Here is a 15,132-nt window from a genome sequence, read left to right on the forward strand (position 1 = left end):
TAAATAAGTAAGGTATAACCTCTGTTTCCAATTATAAATTTCCTTTGTCTAGAAAATAGGTTGGCAAACTACAGCCTGCAGGCCAAATCTGGCTCGTGATCCTGCCTGCCACCTGTTGTTGTAAATAAAGTTTTATTGGAACACAGCCATATTCATTTATTTAAATACCACCTACGGCAGAGTTGAGTAGTTGAGACAGAGATGGATAGCCCATTAAGCCAAAGTATTTACACTCTGGCCCTTTCCACAAAATTTGCCCATCCCTGATCTATCACATTCATCTTCCCCTTTTCCCATCTTAACTCCTTACTTGACTTGTTTCTGTGTGTCCCTCCCGATGGATGATCTTCCTTGGCTGACGCTTTGAGAAGCCTTTGTTGACACTGCTCTCCTCTCACACCACAGCTAAGCTTACTTAGGTTATTATTTTCCCTCCCACAGCACTCCTCATGGTGCTATAACTGCTGATTTTCTTATCTGACTCCTTCACAGGATGCCTCTTTCTAGCCATTATCCTCAAGACTTACTCTGAAAATGATTGCCCTTGACCCAAACCACAAGTATGAGCCTGGAGTTCAGTTACGCCCTTAAACGAGGGGGTCAGCAGACTTGGAGGCAAAATGGTCTGTCTTAGGTACTCAACTCTGCCATTTTGGGGTGAGAAAACAGCTACCACTTAAATGAAGGAGCATGTCTGTATTCTAATAAAACTTTATTTATAAAAGAAGTGTTAAGCTGGATTTGGCCTGTGGGCCAAATTTACCCATTCCTGCGTCAATCTTATCACCTAGAAATTCTTTATTTTTCTTTCTATCCCAGCCAAGAATACTATCTTCACCCAAAATTACCAAAAACTCCTGTGCAAATTGTTCACAACATAACCAGTTCTCTGTAGTTTGCTGAAAGTTCCAGTGGCAATGGAGCATATGTTGAAATAGAATCCTTTGCCCAGACCTACTTGGAGCTTTTACTGTCACCAGCATGCCTCAGGTTCCACCTACCTGAGGATCAGCAGTCCCTTATTAAGCTAAATTTACTCGGGGTGGGAAGGGTATAGCTCAGTGGTAGAGTGCATGCTTAGAATGCACAAGGTCCTGGGTTCAATCCCCAGTACCTCTATTAAAACAAACAAACAAACAAATAAATAAACCTAATTACCTCCCCATCCCAAAAAAAATCCTGAGCTTTGTTTAAACTAAATAAATAATTTTTTCTGAAAACATAAGATACTTTGAAAAAACAAACAAATTTTAAGGGTTAATCTCAAAGTAAGTACTCACAGTTTTGTTGGTAAGTAGGCTGCAGTGTCATCTTTATTTCTGATAATGTCATTACATTTATCAAGTGTTTGAAAAACAGTGAAAGTATCTCCAATGCTATAAAGGGCTGCAAGATTTTTAGCTAACAATTTTCGTGTAGGTGGTCCAGGTGAACTACTTATTAATCCAGTCAATTGTTCAACAAGCTTTTTCTGTTTTTCCTTTACATCAGTCTGTTAGAAAAAGATAAAGAACATCATCAGTTTCTTACATATATATACTTTTGTTACCTTTCAGTCAGAATTAAAAAATACTTAACAGTTAAGGCACTCTAATCATTAAAATCTATATTACATTAGGCATAAAACCATAAAAAAGAATTTTCAAGATAAAGAAGAGTTCAGTAAGAAATCAATCATTCTTTCTTGGATTATTCTCCTTCATCCCCCTCCAGTTCCACAAAGTTAGCTACCATTAAAATTGACCACTCTAGATCCAAAAAATTTCCACACCAACTTACTAAGAAAGAAACCAATAGTCAAAGGATGTAAAATATTGAGTGTATGGACAATTGATGTCTTAGAACCCAGACACAGGCTCCTCTATAAAAGCAAAGTCAGTAGTTCATAAAGTTGTAAGTCAGTAAAGGAAACCAAGAGACTCTGAAGAGCTCTAGGCAACAGAAAAAAATATTCAGATGTATTCATAATCAATACTGAGAATTCATTCATTCATTCATGAAATACTTATTGTGCACTTAACGTACCGTGCACAATTCCAGGCACTAGAGTGAACTCAATAGACAAGGTCTCTGCCCTCATAAAGTTTACATTCTAGTGGAGAGAAAAAGGGTTTACCAAGTAAACAAATGAATAGTGTGGGTTCTTACTGTTTTATATGGATTAGTAAGCAAAGAAGTGAAGATGTGAGTTATACAGATATCTGGGAGAACATTTTGGGCAGGGAACAAGTGCAAAGGCCTTGAGGTGGGAGCATGCTTGACATTCCTGAGGACAGCAAGAAGCCAGTGTGGCTGGAGCAGAGTAAGACAGAGGAAGTAGCAGGAGATGAAGTCAGAATGGTAGCAGGGACCAGGTCTTGCAGGTCTTATACACCATTGTAAGGACTTCATATTTTATTCTGAGTGAGAGTTTGCAGCAAAGGAGGAACATGTCCTTCCTTTTTTATGTTTTTCTATTTTAAGTGTTTTAAAAGTCTCACTCTGCCTACTGAGCTAAGGATACTCTACAAGGTACATGGCTGGAAACATGGTGAGCACATAAGAAGCTGTGGCAATAATATAATGAGAGATGAGGGTGGAACAACAGAGATAATGAGAAGTAACTGAGTTCTGGATATATTTAGGGGGTAGAACCAATAACATTTACTGATAAATATGATGTTTAGTTAGAGAAAAAGAGGGACGTGAAGAATGATTTTACGGTTTATGATCTGAGCAACCAGAAGGATGAAATGGTCACTTCCTGAGAGAGAAAGCACTAGGGAAAGGACAGGTTTGGGACGGTGAAATAAAGAATTGGGTTTTAAATACACTAATTTGGGGATATCATTTAGATAACCAAGAGAAAGAGGTGGAGCAAGTAGGTGGATATCTGGGAGTCATCACTCTACAGATGGTAGTAAAAATCATGAGATTAGATGGTATCACTGAAGGAATAAGATGTATTAAAAAAAAAAAAAAACAGTGCCTAGGACTGAGAGACACCCAACAAAAGAGAACGTGGAGAACTAGTGAAGTAGGAGAAGGACTGGAAGCAAATAGTGTGTTGGGAACCACAAATAGGAAAAACGTCACACCAACTGTGCATTAACAGTAATAACAATGTGTTTAATTTGGGTGGGGAGGGTATACAGATGTTCATATTATTGTGCTTCATAATTTGGATATACTTTCTATATACTCTCGTCTTTCTCTGTTTCACCACAAAATCAAAAATATTTCAAATGCTTCAAGATAGAGGATCAGTTACGTCAAAAGCTGCTGAAGGGTCAATTAAGACAGAATACTGACCATTGGTTTGGGCAACACAAGATCTGTTTCAGTGGAATGGAGGCAACAAATACTCAGCTGGAATGGGTTTAAGAGAAAATAGAAACTTTCAGTTAAAAACTGTAAATAAATCCATGCACTGACTCTGTCTCTCTAGAAACTAAAAGTATACTAAAGGGCAACCAAAACAAATGCACAAATACACAAGGGCAAAGAAAATTCAAAAAGAATCAGTGCAAAAAAAAAAAAAAAGAATCAGTGCAAAATATAGAAGCCAGGTATTCCCAATACAGAAAGCTCAGTAGAGATGCAACTTCCAACACAGAACCCCCTAAAAGCTCATGTTTGTTGTTGTTGCTGCTTTGAGGCCCTAAATGCTTACAGTGGAGAGAGTAAAGTTGTGCCTAGAAATGGAAGGAATGCTTGAGAAGAAGCTGTAAGACTTTTCTTAAGTTTAAGAAGCTGTAATATTCCTTATCTCTCTCCTCCACTCTGGACTTCGTGAACTCAGGCACAGCTGTGGGCTGGGAAAACCGCACTGAAAACAGGGAGATTGAGTAAAAGTTTACACACTGAATGTTGAAGTCTCCAGCCTTCTCCTTCAAATCCTTGAACTTAGGCAGCTAGTCGTATATCGTAAGACACTAGAGTATAAAAATCTCTTCTGGGGAATGACTAGTCAAGAGAAATCTAAAAGGGGTTCCTCAAAGAATTGGATTAGTCTACGGCGAAGCATAGTTAACAAGCTCCCCTCACCCAGAAAACTTTTTACTATGCACTCTTAGATTTGAGCAGGAAATTTAAGGTTAACTTGAGGAAAGCATCTAATTTTAAAGACAGAAAATAAAACGCATAAATAATGAAAAGTAACTTAGGTGAAAAGACTTAAAGAAAAAAGCCTGGTATTAACTCTTCAGAGAGGTAAGTGGAGATACTGGGACTGCTACACAGCACTGAGGGACCACTTGATGTTGAAGATAATGAATTTAAAGTGACAGTCATGTTTTTCTCCACTTCACACTTAAACGGGGTGTGAGTTTTGCCACAGGATAGAAAAAGGACAGATAAGAAATTCTTATTACAGCATAATATTCTCAAGTTCTATAAGTGACCCACAACGTTTCCAAAACATAATGTGTTTTCTTATAAATCGTAAACACATAATACTCTATATAACGTTAACCCAACTAGAAAAAAATCAATACCATACCTTGTTGGCAGCAACCAAGACTTTATCAAGAAATCGCAACCATTCAAAGATAAAAACTGGTCTCTTTGCTTCAGTGATTTGAGCCAGTGCTTCCTCATTCAGCAATAAACTATGGGCTAACTCCATTACTGAAGTTTTAAATTCACACCTTAAATAAACAAATTTTAAAATACCTGTAAGGACTTATTAATGTTAAAAGTCAAGATTAATAAATGTAATCACTATGAAAAGGCTTTACTTCTCATTTCATTTGGAGGAAACTAACTTCTTTGAGGCAAAACCTGAGAACGTAATTTTAAAGGATAAAGGTACAAACAAAAGAAAGTCATGCGTGGTGAGGAAGAATGAACAATAGAGTCAGGCGAAAATTAAAATAAATATTGCAAATAAGGCATTATTCTGGAAGAAATACACCTAGCAAAACACATAACATTAACCCATTCCATGAATGGGAAACCTGAAGCACCAAGATCAAACACCATCTGGGCCTGACAACCATCCTCCTTTTTTCTCGCCCCCTGCTCAGTGCACAGCACCCTTCACCTTCCCCCTGCATCTGTCCCAGAAGGACGTCAAAACGCCCCAGCAGAAAGGCCCCACTGAAAGTCTGCAGGAGTCTTTCTACGGGGATGGTGTGGCAGCGGCCAGGTCTCCGCGGCCTAGGGGTCAGTGGCAACCCCGGGCGGTCCAGGAACGCAGCTGGCGGACGCCGCGCGCTGCAGGGCTGACTTAACCCCGAGACTCCGAGGACGCCAGCGCAGCACCAGGCCTAGGGGAAGCCTAACAGGCCACTCCAGGCCTCGGCCGGGTCACCGGGGTTGCCAACCCCATGAGGCGGCGGCTGAAAGAGGAAAATGTTCATTGAGAACTCGAATTCCATCCCCCAGCACTCAGACAGCAACGGGGTGACTAGAGTGTGTGTGCCTGCCAACGCGCATCTTTCGCAGGTGGAGGGGGCGGCCTCACCTCCTAGTCAGGCAGAGCGGATCAGCTGAGCTTCGAGGCCGAAGCAGCCGCCAAGGGACCCGGATGCCCCGCCTCCCGCCCTCCTGCAGGCAGGAAGCAGGGGAAGAGCGCGTGCGCGGAAGGCTGATCCGCGCAAGCGCTCTAACCACGTCCTGCTCGCCCCGCCTGCCGCAGGTTTCCAATTGATTCTGTTCGCGGAAACTCAGGTAGGAACTCTCTGGCCCCGAGATCCTGAGCAGGTTGGTGGGCGCATGCGCCGCGAGCGCTCTTGCGAGCCGGCCGGGAGCGAGTAGAGCTGCCAGGTAAGGGGTTATGGGCGCCTGAGAGAACGATGAATGGCGATGATCTGTGCACAGGCTGTGACTGCCCGTCACACCATTACCCATGCTCCCACCCGTGAGTGGTCGCTTCTGTGGAACGCTTGCAACTGGGAGGAATACGGGAGGGGAGGGATGAAACGTCCCTGTCGGGAGTGTTTGGGACTGAGGCGTTTCTTCATGACTTTGCTCCTTAGTACCTCTCTCCACTTGGATGTGTAATGACATTCTCAATATATGTGAAGCAGCTCTCTTGTCACCTCCCTGCCAGCTCTCTGCCTTTTAAAAAAGCAAACCTGTGTTACAATCTAACCACTCAAAAACTGGTAACTCCATTCTTCCAGGTATTCAGACCAAAAGCCTTGAAGTAATTTTTGACATCGATTTCACACCACCTACAATCCATCAGCAATCTTGTTACCTCTATCTTAAGAATATACACAGAATCTGATCACTTCTCATCGCTTTCACTGCTGTCACTGGTCCAAGCCACCGTCATCTCTGCCTGGATTATTGCCTTATGAAGTTTATTGTTATGCTTGTTGGGAATAGATGGTGCTAAAGTACATTGTAACCATAAAAAAGGAGATTTAGAAAGACCTGTAATCCCCATTCCGATATTCCTAGCACTTTAGAGCTAAATGTGTCCCGTAAAAGTAATCTAATCCTATTTGCAGTAGAAAGAGCTCTGAGACCTGGATTTTTTGTGGTATTGAGCAAGTCATTTAGCCATAGTGAGTCTTAATTTCTCCAACTGGAAAGCAGGACTAACTATTCATACCTTACAGAGTTGTTAATGATAATTAAATGGGATAAAAATGTGTGATATACTAGGTAGGTGCTAAACCATTATGGTTAAAAATACTATTATTACAAATGGAGAATCCAGGTTTGTAGACACTAGGTGAATTACCAAAATGCTGTATATAATCTTACACACTTTTAACTTAATTGTATTATAATAAAAATAAAAGTAGGCAAAACTAAATTGTAATGTTTAAGGATGCATGTGTGGATGGTGAAACTATACATAAAAGGAAGGAAGTGACTGGAAGGGGTGTGATAGGGTAGGGGACAAAGAGGGCTTATGCGTGGCTGATAAGGTTCTATCTCCTAATATGGGTGATGATTTCTATTATCTGATGCTGTATAACAAATTAATCCAAAACTTAGCAGCTTGAAATAACTATAATCATTTATGCTGTCACAGTTTCTGTCGGTTGAGAAATAGTGGTTTGGCTTAGCTTGGAATTTAAGGAGTTGTAGTGAAGATGCTAGCCCAGGCTGAGTCTTCTGAAGGCTTGACTGGGGCTAGAGGATCCATTTCCAAGGTGACTTACTCATGTCACTCCCAAGTTTGTGCTGGTTGTCAACAGGAGGCCTCAGTTCCTCCTGTGTAGGCCTCTCCACAGAGCTGCTTAAATATTCTCACTACGTAACAGCTAACTTCCTTCAGAGTTCAAGGGATCTAACTAAGAGCTGTGGTGTCTCTTATGACCAAGAAGTCACACTCCACTATTTCCACAATATCCTGTTGGTTACACAGGTCCACCCTGGGTTCATTCTGCAGAACAGGATCTCTTCGTATGGCCAAGAAGATGGCCTCCCACAGCCCATCTTCACATACTTCCAGTTCAGAAACCCCAGCAAAGAGAGCTTCTTTCCCCAACAACTTATATATTTGTATCTTATAGGGAAAAAGATGTTTATCCTCCCTGATAGGTCACCCCCTCTCCTCTTGCTAGGGTATAGGTCACTCTAATTGGCCATCTTGTACCCAAGGGTGTACTAAGATTGCCACCTTCCACTAGAGGCACAAGGACGGCAGAGGGCTGGGTTTCCAAAGGGAAGGATGATGACCAGGCAAAAACGGCATACGCGCACTGCAGCAAGTGACTCCCCTTTCGTATCCCGCAACTGGACCCACAGAGTTGACATCACCTGGGAGCCTGTTAGAAACACAGAACCTCGGGCTCCGGCTCAGAATCAGACTCTGCATTTTAAGATCCTGGGGCAATTCATATACACAATAAAGTTTGAGATGCACTCTTCTGGATAATTATTTTACCCCTTTAACCCTTTTAGGGCTAACAATTACATGATTTTAACTATTTAGGTTGGAAACTGTCCTCAAAAAAATGTTTCCATATAAGTGAAGTGTTGACTACATCAAGTTCCAAATGAACAGCTTGAACATGAAATGCTGCAGATAGAGGCCTGGAGTGGTCAGGACAGGTTTCTGTGAAGGAGGGTAGCCCAGGCCTAGAAGGAAGGAACTGTCCATGGTGTGTTCAGAGGGCAAGGAGGAGCCCATGTGGCATGAATAATAAATCCTAAAGGAGAGCCAGAGGTCAGATCATGAAGGCTCTCCCGCCGTGTTAAAGTGATGATTCCTCCACTGCCCACAGGGTAAAGTTTATTGAAGGATTTGAAACAGGCAACTAAGATGGCCTGACTTAGGTTTTTAAAAAGCCACTCTGGAGAACTTGCAGAGGATGGGCTGGAAGAGGAGAGGCCAAAGGCAATGAGACCAATTAGGAAGTAGGCGTAATAGTTCAGGTGAGAAAGGAGTGCCTCAACTAAAGCAGTGGTCACAGCTGTGGGAAAAATGCCTATGAGGGATATTATGGAGGAATGGTTAGCAGGGGTTTATAAGAGGTCAGGAAAGGGGAGAAAGCAGGGGCACTAATTTGGAAATAAAAGGGATGAAGGAGGTTGTGGGGGAGGAGAATGAGTTATTTGGATTGTTCAGTTTGAGCGCACCACCCAGAAAGATGTCAAAAGTGCACTTGAATGTGGAGTAGAGCTCTGGAGAAAGGTCATGGCTGGGGATACATGCACATTTATTTCCATTTTGGTAAACTGAAAATTAGTGATTTTTACTCTGTCGTATTTGATTTGTAGATACTTTTGCCATATGAAGTCGAACATGGCAGAAGAAGATGACTACATGTCTGATTCCTTCATTAATGTCCAGTAAGTAACTGTGCACACCTCATGTAATGATGGTTTTGAGACATCAGTGTAGATTTTTAAACAATGACATTGATTCCAAAGGTGAGGTTGGAAAGTTAGTCTTTTTGCTTTATGGCAACACTTCCTACATTTTATAATACAAAGATACTAGAAGCCTCTTCCCTTTTAATGCTAAGTGTTTAACTCCTGCCCCTGAGTCTTTTTATTCCCCTCTTCCAAGGAAATTTACTGTTTTCTTTTATTTCATCTTATGGTCTCTTCTTGCTACTGTCAGCTTTGCCCTTTATTCTTGCCAGCCTCCTGGAAAAATTAGTCTAAATTTACTATTTCTTATTTCTTCAACTCTATATTTTCTTTAGTTTCCTACAATCTGGCACCAGCCTTCATCACTTTCACTAAGACAGCTGTTCTCAGAGGTCACTGGTTGTGTTCTGTTGTTGATGATAGCAAAGAGGATTCCAGAGGTAGCACTGAAATATTTAGTGTCAAGCGAGTAAGTGGCAAAGTTAGGAGAAACTTTCACGTACTCATCTAAAATAACCTTTTCCCTTCCTTCTTCAGAGAAGATGTCCGACCAGGCTTGCCAATGCTGAGGCAAATCCGGGAAGCCCGTCGAAAAGAAGAAAAGCAACAGGAAGCTAATTTGAAAAATAGGCAGAAGAGTTTAAAAGAAGAAGAACAAGAGAGACGTGACATCGGGTTGAAGAATGCACTAGGCTGTGAAAACAAAGGGTTTGCTTTGCTCCAAAAGATGGGCTATAAAAGTGGTCAGGCCCTCGGCAAGAGTGGTAAGTCACAGCCGGACATAAACAGCTGTTCCTAACCACCAGATGCTTAGGTGACAAGTACCAGCGATGACTCTTTAATTTTTGTCCCCCTACCCAGAAATTAAGACAACTTAAGCTTCCTAGTCCCTTGCATGCTGGCAAGCTTATGGAGATCTTCATCTCCCCGCAGCCACTTAGGTAGCCACGTGCCATCAAGAGCTGCTTATCAGCGCAGCTCAGGCTTGAAGGCACTAACCAGTGAGATGAACAAGGCTTAAAATGGAGGCAACAGCTAGGAGCAGTGGCAGGAGAAGGGTGAAGAAGTACAGTGGGCAAAGGACAGGGAAGCAACATTGGAGATGATGGCAGGACTCTGCCGTGCTTGCTCTGTGCCTGTGGCAGCTGCCTGAGTAACCACTCAGTTGGAGAAGCTCAGGTCTCACCTCTTTTTTAGGAATGAGACTGCTTATTCAGAGATAGAGGCAACCTCTGTAGTAGCTTCTGTAAGCTGTTTCTCTCTTCTCTCATTCATTGCCATTGCTTTGATCTTCACCTAGCAAGGCTTTGCTCTCTCTTGAGGCTGCCACCCTCTTGGGTATGTATCAGTGTTTTCATTTCTTTAAAACCCTACCTTTGGAACACAACATTGTAAATCAACTATACTTCAATAAAAAGATAAAGAAACCCTACCTTCAGTTGCAGAGGAGGCTATGGACCAGGACTAGGTATTTGAAGGCAAGGGAGGTAGTTGATTATAGAGTATTAATGTTCAGATTTCAGTTTTGAATATCAACGAAACTGGAGGGGATATGTATGGAACATTGTAAGGCTGCATACTGCACTTACCTATAGTTTGAAGAAGAATTTCTTAAGTCGTTTGTGTTTTGTTCTCTTTTTTTAGGAGATGGTATTGTTGAACCAATTCCCCTCAATGTCAAAACAGGTACATAATTATTTTTGAGGCTGTCTACCAGGAATAATAACTTATGCTTAAATCTAGCACATATATTTGTTTAATAAATACTTTTTTATGGTAGTACTATTACAGTTCTAATCATAAGACCCCCCCCTCAGTAAAATGTTTCTTAGCTAAAGTTCTAAGCCATTTCAAATAAAAGTAAAAGTAAGCTCTAATGAGTATAAAATAAAATTTAAATCATAAAAATACAGGGAAAAAGTTGTAATCATTAAAAACACAAGGATATTTTTGTCCATTGAATGTCCTAAAAGTATTCTGAGACAGATTTATCCATTAAATATTTCTCTTAATACTGTGGACAAGTTAAAGAGAAAATACATATATTTTATATGTCCATCATATTTATGTGAAAATATGACAGTTGATACTGTTTTCCCAATTTGAAAAAAAAATGTGTATAGTATTACCATCTTATTAGATCAAACTAATAATCTTTGAAAAATTCACATTGTGTGTTTTGGTTAAAAAAAATCTCTGATGTTTTCTCCTATCCTCATCAAATGACTTTGAGTGATTGTACTCAAATTAGAATTGCATTTAATTTGTAAATATTTAAGTTGTCATGGTTTGAAGTAAGTCAGTAAGTTTCTCATCAGTGTTTTCTGTTTGAGCAGGGAAAAGTGGCATTGGTCATGAGGCATTATTAAAACGGAAAGCAGAGGAAAAATTAGAAAGCTACAGAAAAAAGATTCACATGAGAAACCAAGCTGAAGAAAAAGCTGCAGAACAGTTTCGGTATTTGAGCTGTTTTTTGGTTTCATCTTTTCTTTATTGTGGTATGTCTGGTACTTGGACATATAAAATGGATAAAGAAGGTACCAACCTTTAGTGTACTATTGTTTCTTTCAATTAGAATGCGACTTAAAAATAAGCAAGATGAAGTGAAGCTAGAAGGAGATCTCAGAAGAAGCCAGAGAGCCTGTCAGCAGTTGGATACTCAGAAGGTAAGCCCTTTACCTGTATTCAGTTGGGTAAAATTTTTTGGTACCCAATGTGATTAGCCATGTATTTTTATCTGAAAAAAAAGGAGAGAGAACACCAAGCCTGGTATATCTAGCCCTCTATCCATTAAAACCCTCATTTAACATGAACTATTCATCTGTGATAGCTGATCACAATCACAATAATGGCTTGTTCACTGCAGGAGCCTGAGTAGTCCGAACCATCCAATAATGGTTAGATACCATTTCTACATTTCATTGTTCTCTGCTTATTTGAATATTGATTACTCAGAACTAGTATGTGTGGAAATTCTGTTCACCAGAATATTTGGTTAACCAAAATAGCCCATTTTCATTCCATATTCAGTAACTTACATGTCTCTAACTCGTAAAATCATGGTAGAATACTATCTCAGATTTGAATGATTCTTAAAAGTCTATCTTTGATTTAATTTGATTTCTATTTTTTATTTTGATGGTTCAATTACCATCAAAATAAAATGACTTCGTTTAAAGTCTCAAAAATGTAGAAGTTCCCTCATATGTAAATAGGTTTCTGGAAGCAATGTCTCACTTTTCTGTATTCCATAGCATGTTATTTTGAGTATAGGTCATGACACTTAAGATTTCCTAGCTTATATGTATTATTTTATGCCCATTAAGCTATTCATGCCCATAGTTTACTTTCCCTACTAGTCTATCAGCAACTTGGAGGCAATATTCTTATTGGGTTTTGCATCCCCATAGTGCACTGTCCAGTGCTTTACTCTTGAAGCAGTGCTCAGTAAGTATTTAATTGGAAGAATGAATCCATGTTGACATGAACATACTTGTGATTGTCTTTTGTTTCACTGTGTTTAATTGGGAATAATTCTACATTTTCAGAATATTCAGGTTCCCAGAGAGGCATGGTACTGGTTGAGGCTTGAAGAGGAGACTGAAGAAGAGGAAGAAGAAGAGCAAGATGAAGATGAATATAAGAGTGAAGATTTAAGTGTATGTCTTGGCACCATTAAGCCGGGTGTCTCAGCCTTGGCACTATTAATGTTTTGAACCCAGTCACTGCTTGTTGCAGGGGGCTGTTCTGTGCATTGTAAGATATTCAGCAGGATCCCTGGCCTCTACGCAGCAGATGTCGATTGCACTTACCCCTTGAGACAACCAAAAATGTCTCCCTGAGGGGAAAAATCATCCCTAGCTGAGAACCACTGCATTATAGTTTTATTTTATTAAACTCAAATCAAAACTTCATATAATTTTCCCCTTTAGCTTCACTGTATTCTTTTCACCTCAGTTTTCGTTGGCTGATGGATTAGCTGCAAATGTAACTTATGTTAATTCCCACCTGTTTCCCCTCACTGAACTTCCAGAAGTGATTCTGAGCACCTCCCACCCCTACCCATAAACAAAACAGAACAAAAAGCACAAGTCAAAGGAAGTGGAGATTATTCAAGAAAAGAATACGCACACATTTCTATGATTACTTGTATGAAAGAGTTTATAGGAAACATCCACAATTTTAAAAATCTATGTCCTACCTAACTGGGAGACCATTGATGAGAATAATGGCACAGAGAGGCAGTCTCACCCTCATCCCATCTGGCGGAGGTAGATTCTTTGAAAGCAAAAAGAACCTTTAAAGGAGGTTGATTCTAATAAAGCCAGCCGGAATCTGTTGTTGAAGTGTTAACAGTGGTTTCTGTTGTGTCTGGCAGACGTGAAAATATCAGGGCAACTGGTAAACTGGGACATGTTCTAGTATATTCTGCCCTTGACACCTCTCCTAACTGGTTGAGAGTGTAGCAGAGGATTTACGGCCTTGGGCTAATTCAGCATGATCTAAGAGACCAGCAAACCAAGCCTCTTCAATGTGAACTATCTGTGTGCTTGTATCCTATATCTAGGTATCGGAAAAATTACAAATATTGACTAGTTATTTAAGAGAAGAACACCTGTATTGTATTTGGTGTGGAACAGCCTATGAAGGTAAGAAGGTACTTTATACTTTTAAAAAAATATTGAATACAAACATTCTTTGATTTTAGCTTTGATTTTGTGTGTGTGTGAAAGTCACATTTCCTGTGGACAGTGGAAATTTTTTATTCCATCTAAATGGCAATTTGGGATGAATATTTTAAAGAAATAGTGGATAGAGAAATAATTGAGGGCTGATTGAAAGAGCTTTTAACTTCTTAGAAACTGAATGTGCAGAAGTGAATTTTTCAGTCTTCTATTTCAAAATAAAGAATTTTTTTTCATTTTATTTTCCTTTTTTTCTTTAATTGAAGTACAGTTGATTTACAATATTGTGTTAGTTTCTGGTGTTCAGCATGGTGATTCAGTTATACATACACACATATATATATATATTTACACATAGATATATATTCTTTTTCATTACAGGCTCCTGCAAGATAATTGAATATAATTCCCTGTATTATACCAGTAACACCTTGTTGTTTATGTATTTTATATATAACCATGCTTTATTTTTAATGATTCTTCAGCTACAGATATTTGAAAGATGTAATAAAGTTTTAGAACTAATATTTTGGTCATTAGGTAGAATATTGTCCCTGAACCATAAAAAATCAGAATGTGGAAATCCACTCTTTTTTTTCACTCTAAGGAAGAAATGAAACATGTCAAATGTCTCACAGAGTTAACTTGAATTTAAGGACTTTGTCCTAGAGAGTGAAGAATTTATAGTTATTGTTGCTTGTATCTTTTCCTGCTTTGTTTAGCAGAGTCAGACGCAAACACATTTACAAGATACATGTTGTTGAAAGAATGTTCTAGAATAATTAACTATGCAATTTGTATTAATTGTTTCTTTTCCTCACATAAATTCCAGATAAAGAAGATCTGTCTTCAAATTGCCCAGGACCAACTTCTGCAGATCATGACTAGATGATTCTCAATAAAGTAGAAGCTTGACAAATGTTATTGTTTCCTACATATAAACAGTTGAGCAGTTAGAACTCCCAAAATTTTGATGCCAGTAAAGGAGGGACTTTATATATTTTGTATATTAGAAGTACTTTGTACTTTAGCATATAATTGTTTACTGACTTTAGAAACATAATGGAATACCATTTCAGAACATAAGTATTGTAGACATGGGCAGTGACAATTTATGACTCTGTTTTGATGCTTACAGGATTTAGATACCAACTAGGAACTCTCTTATTCTCTTCTTCACTTTGGAATAAATTGAGAAATAAGACATGGAAGTTAGAGAGAGAGCAAAATAGAAATATCAGCTTTATTATCAATTAAGCTGAAATGGAGAGCAAGTTGACTTGTCCTCCGGTCAGGCTCCCTGAGAGATCGCCGTATCTGGAGAGAACTGCAGACCTGGCCTCTCAGGGACTGAGCCCATCTTTGTGTTTGGAGACCAGTTAGTTCTTAAGGTGAGAGACCCAACCCACCAGGGGTAGGTCACTCACGCTCAGTTCCTTTTCCCAAAATCACTCATCAGATGAGACACCTCTGTGTTATGAGGGAATGAATACGGATTCACAGAGCTTGTTCCCATTCTTCGCTCTTCCAAAGAGCAAGAAGAAGTTCCCTTCCCTCCATGCAAGCATGGAGAGGAGAGGAAAAGTACCCCCCTCAGTAAGAGAGATGTCAGAGGCAATGTTCCATTAATAGTACTTAATTCTATTCAGTTTTAGAAATAAAGTAATTATGATATGCTGTAAAA

The 15,132-nt window shown here is 39.6% G+C and overlaps 2 protein-coding genes and 1 non-coding gene across 4 annotated transcripts in view; 2 read left to right on the forward strand and 1 right to left on the reverse strand.

Annotated features, from left to right (window-relative positions):
• The window catches only part of HEATR5B (HEAT repeat containing 5B), an 89,575-nt gene extending 84,041 nt beyond the window's left edge, over positions 1–5,534 (reverse strand). The window contains exons 1-3 of the mRNA XM_010967647.3: positions 5,447–5,534; positions 4,481–4,628; positions 1,281–1,492 (exon numbers count right to left, since the gene is read on the reverse strand). Of these exons, the coding sequence (XP_010965949.1) occupies positions 1,281–1,492; positions 4,481–4,606 (338 nt within the window). The 5' untranslated portion in view covers positions 4,607–4,628; positions 5,447–5,534. The remainder of the gene's footprint in view (positions 1–1,280; positions 1,493–4,480; positions 4,629–5,446) is intronic.
• On the forward strand, positions 1,046–1,119 carry TRNAS-AGA (transfer RNA serine (anticodon AGA)). Its single transcript has one exon. It is a non-coding gene; the product is annotated as a tRNA-Ser (tRNA).
• A 44-nt stretch (positions 5,535–5,578) lies between the features above and the next one.
• Positions 5,579–15,132, forward strand: GPATCH11 (G-patch domain containing 11). Of its 2 annotated transcripts, none has more exons than XM_045504887.2 (9): positions 5,579–5,652; positions 8,668–8,739; positions 9,301–9,527; positions 10,408–10,449; positions 11,100–11,220; positions 11,339–11,429; positions 12,312–12,422; positions 13,331–13,412; positions 14,281–15,132. In XM_045504887.2, the coding sequence occupies exons 2-9, from the start codon at positions 8,681–8,683 to the stop codon at positions 14,334–14,336; spliced, it is 789 nt and encodes a 262-aa protein (XP_045360843.1). In that variant the 5' UTR covers positions 5,579–5,652; positions 8,668–8,680; the 3' UTR covers positions 14,337–15,132. The 2 variants fall into 2 exon arrangements, with proteins under 2 accessions (XP_045360843.1, XP_010965952.1); XM_010967650.3 differs by having other exon boundaries at positions 5,589–5,748.

The sequence above is a fragment of the Camelus bactrianus genome, chromosome 15, assembly GCF_048773025.1.
Source record: "Camelus bactrianus isolate YW-2024 breed Bactrian camel chromosome 15, ASM4877302v1, whole genome shotgun sequence".
Lineage (NCBI taxonomy): Eukaryota > Metazoa > Chordata > Mammalia > Artiodactyla > Camelidae > Camelus > Camelus bactrianus.

Coding starts and splice junctions, on each gene's coding strand:
- GPATCH11 (XM_045504887.2), top strand. CDS start 8,681: ATGAAGTCGAACATGGCAGAAGAAGATGACTACATGTCTGATTCCTTC. Junction 11,430..12,311: donor AGCAGTTGGATACTCAGAAG/GTAAGCCCTTTA, acceptor CTACATTTTCAG/AATATTCAGGTTCCCAGAGA. Junction 12,423..13,330: donor ATAAGAGTGAAGATTTAAGT/GTATGTCTTGGC, acceptor TCCTATATCTAG/GTATCGGAAAAATTACAAAT.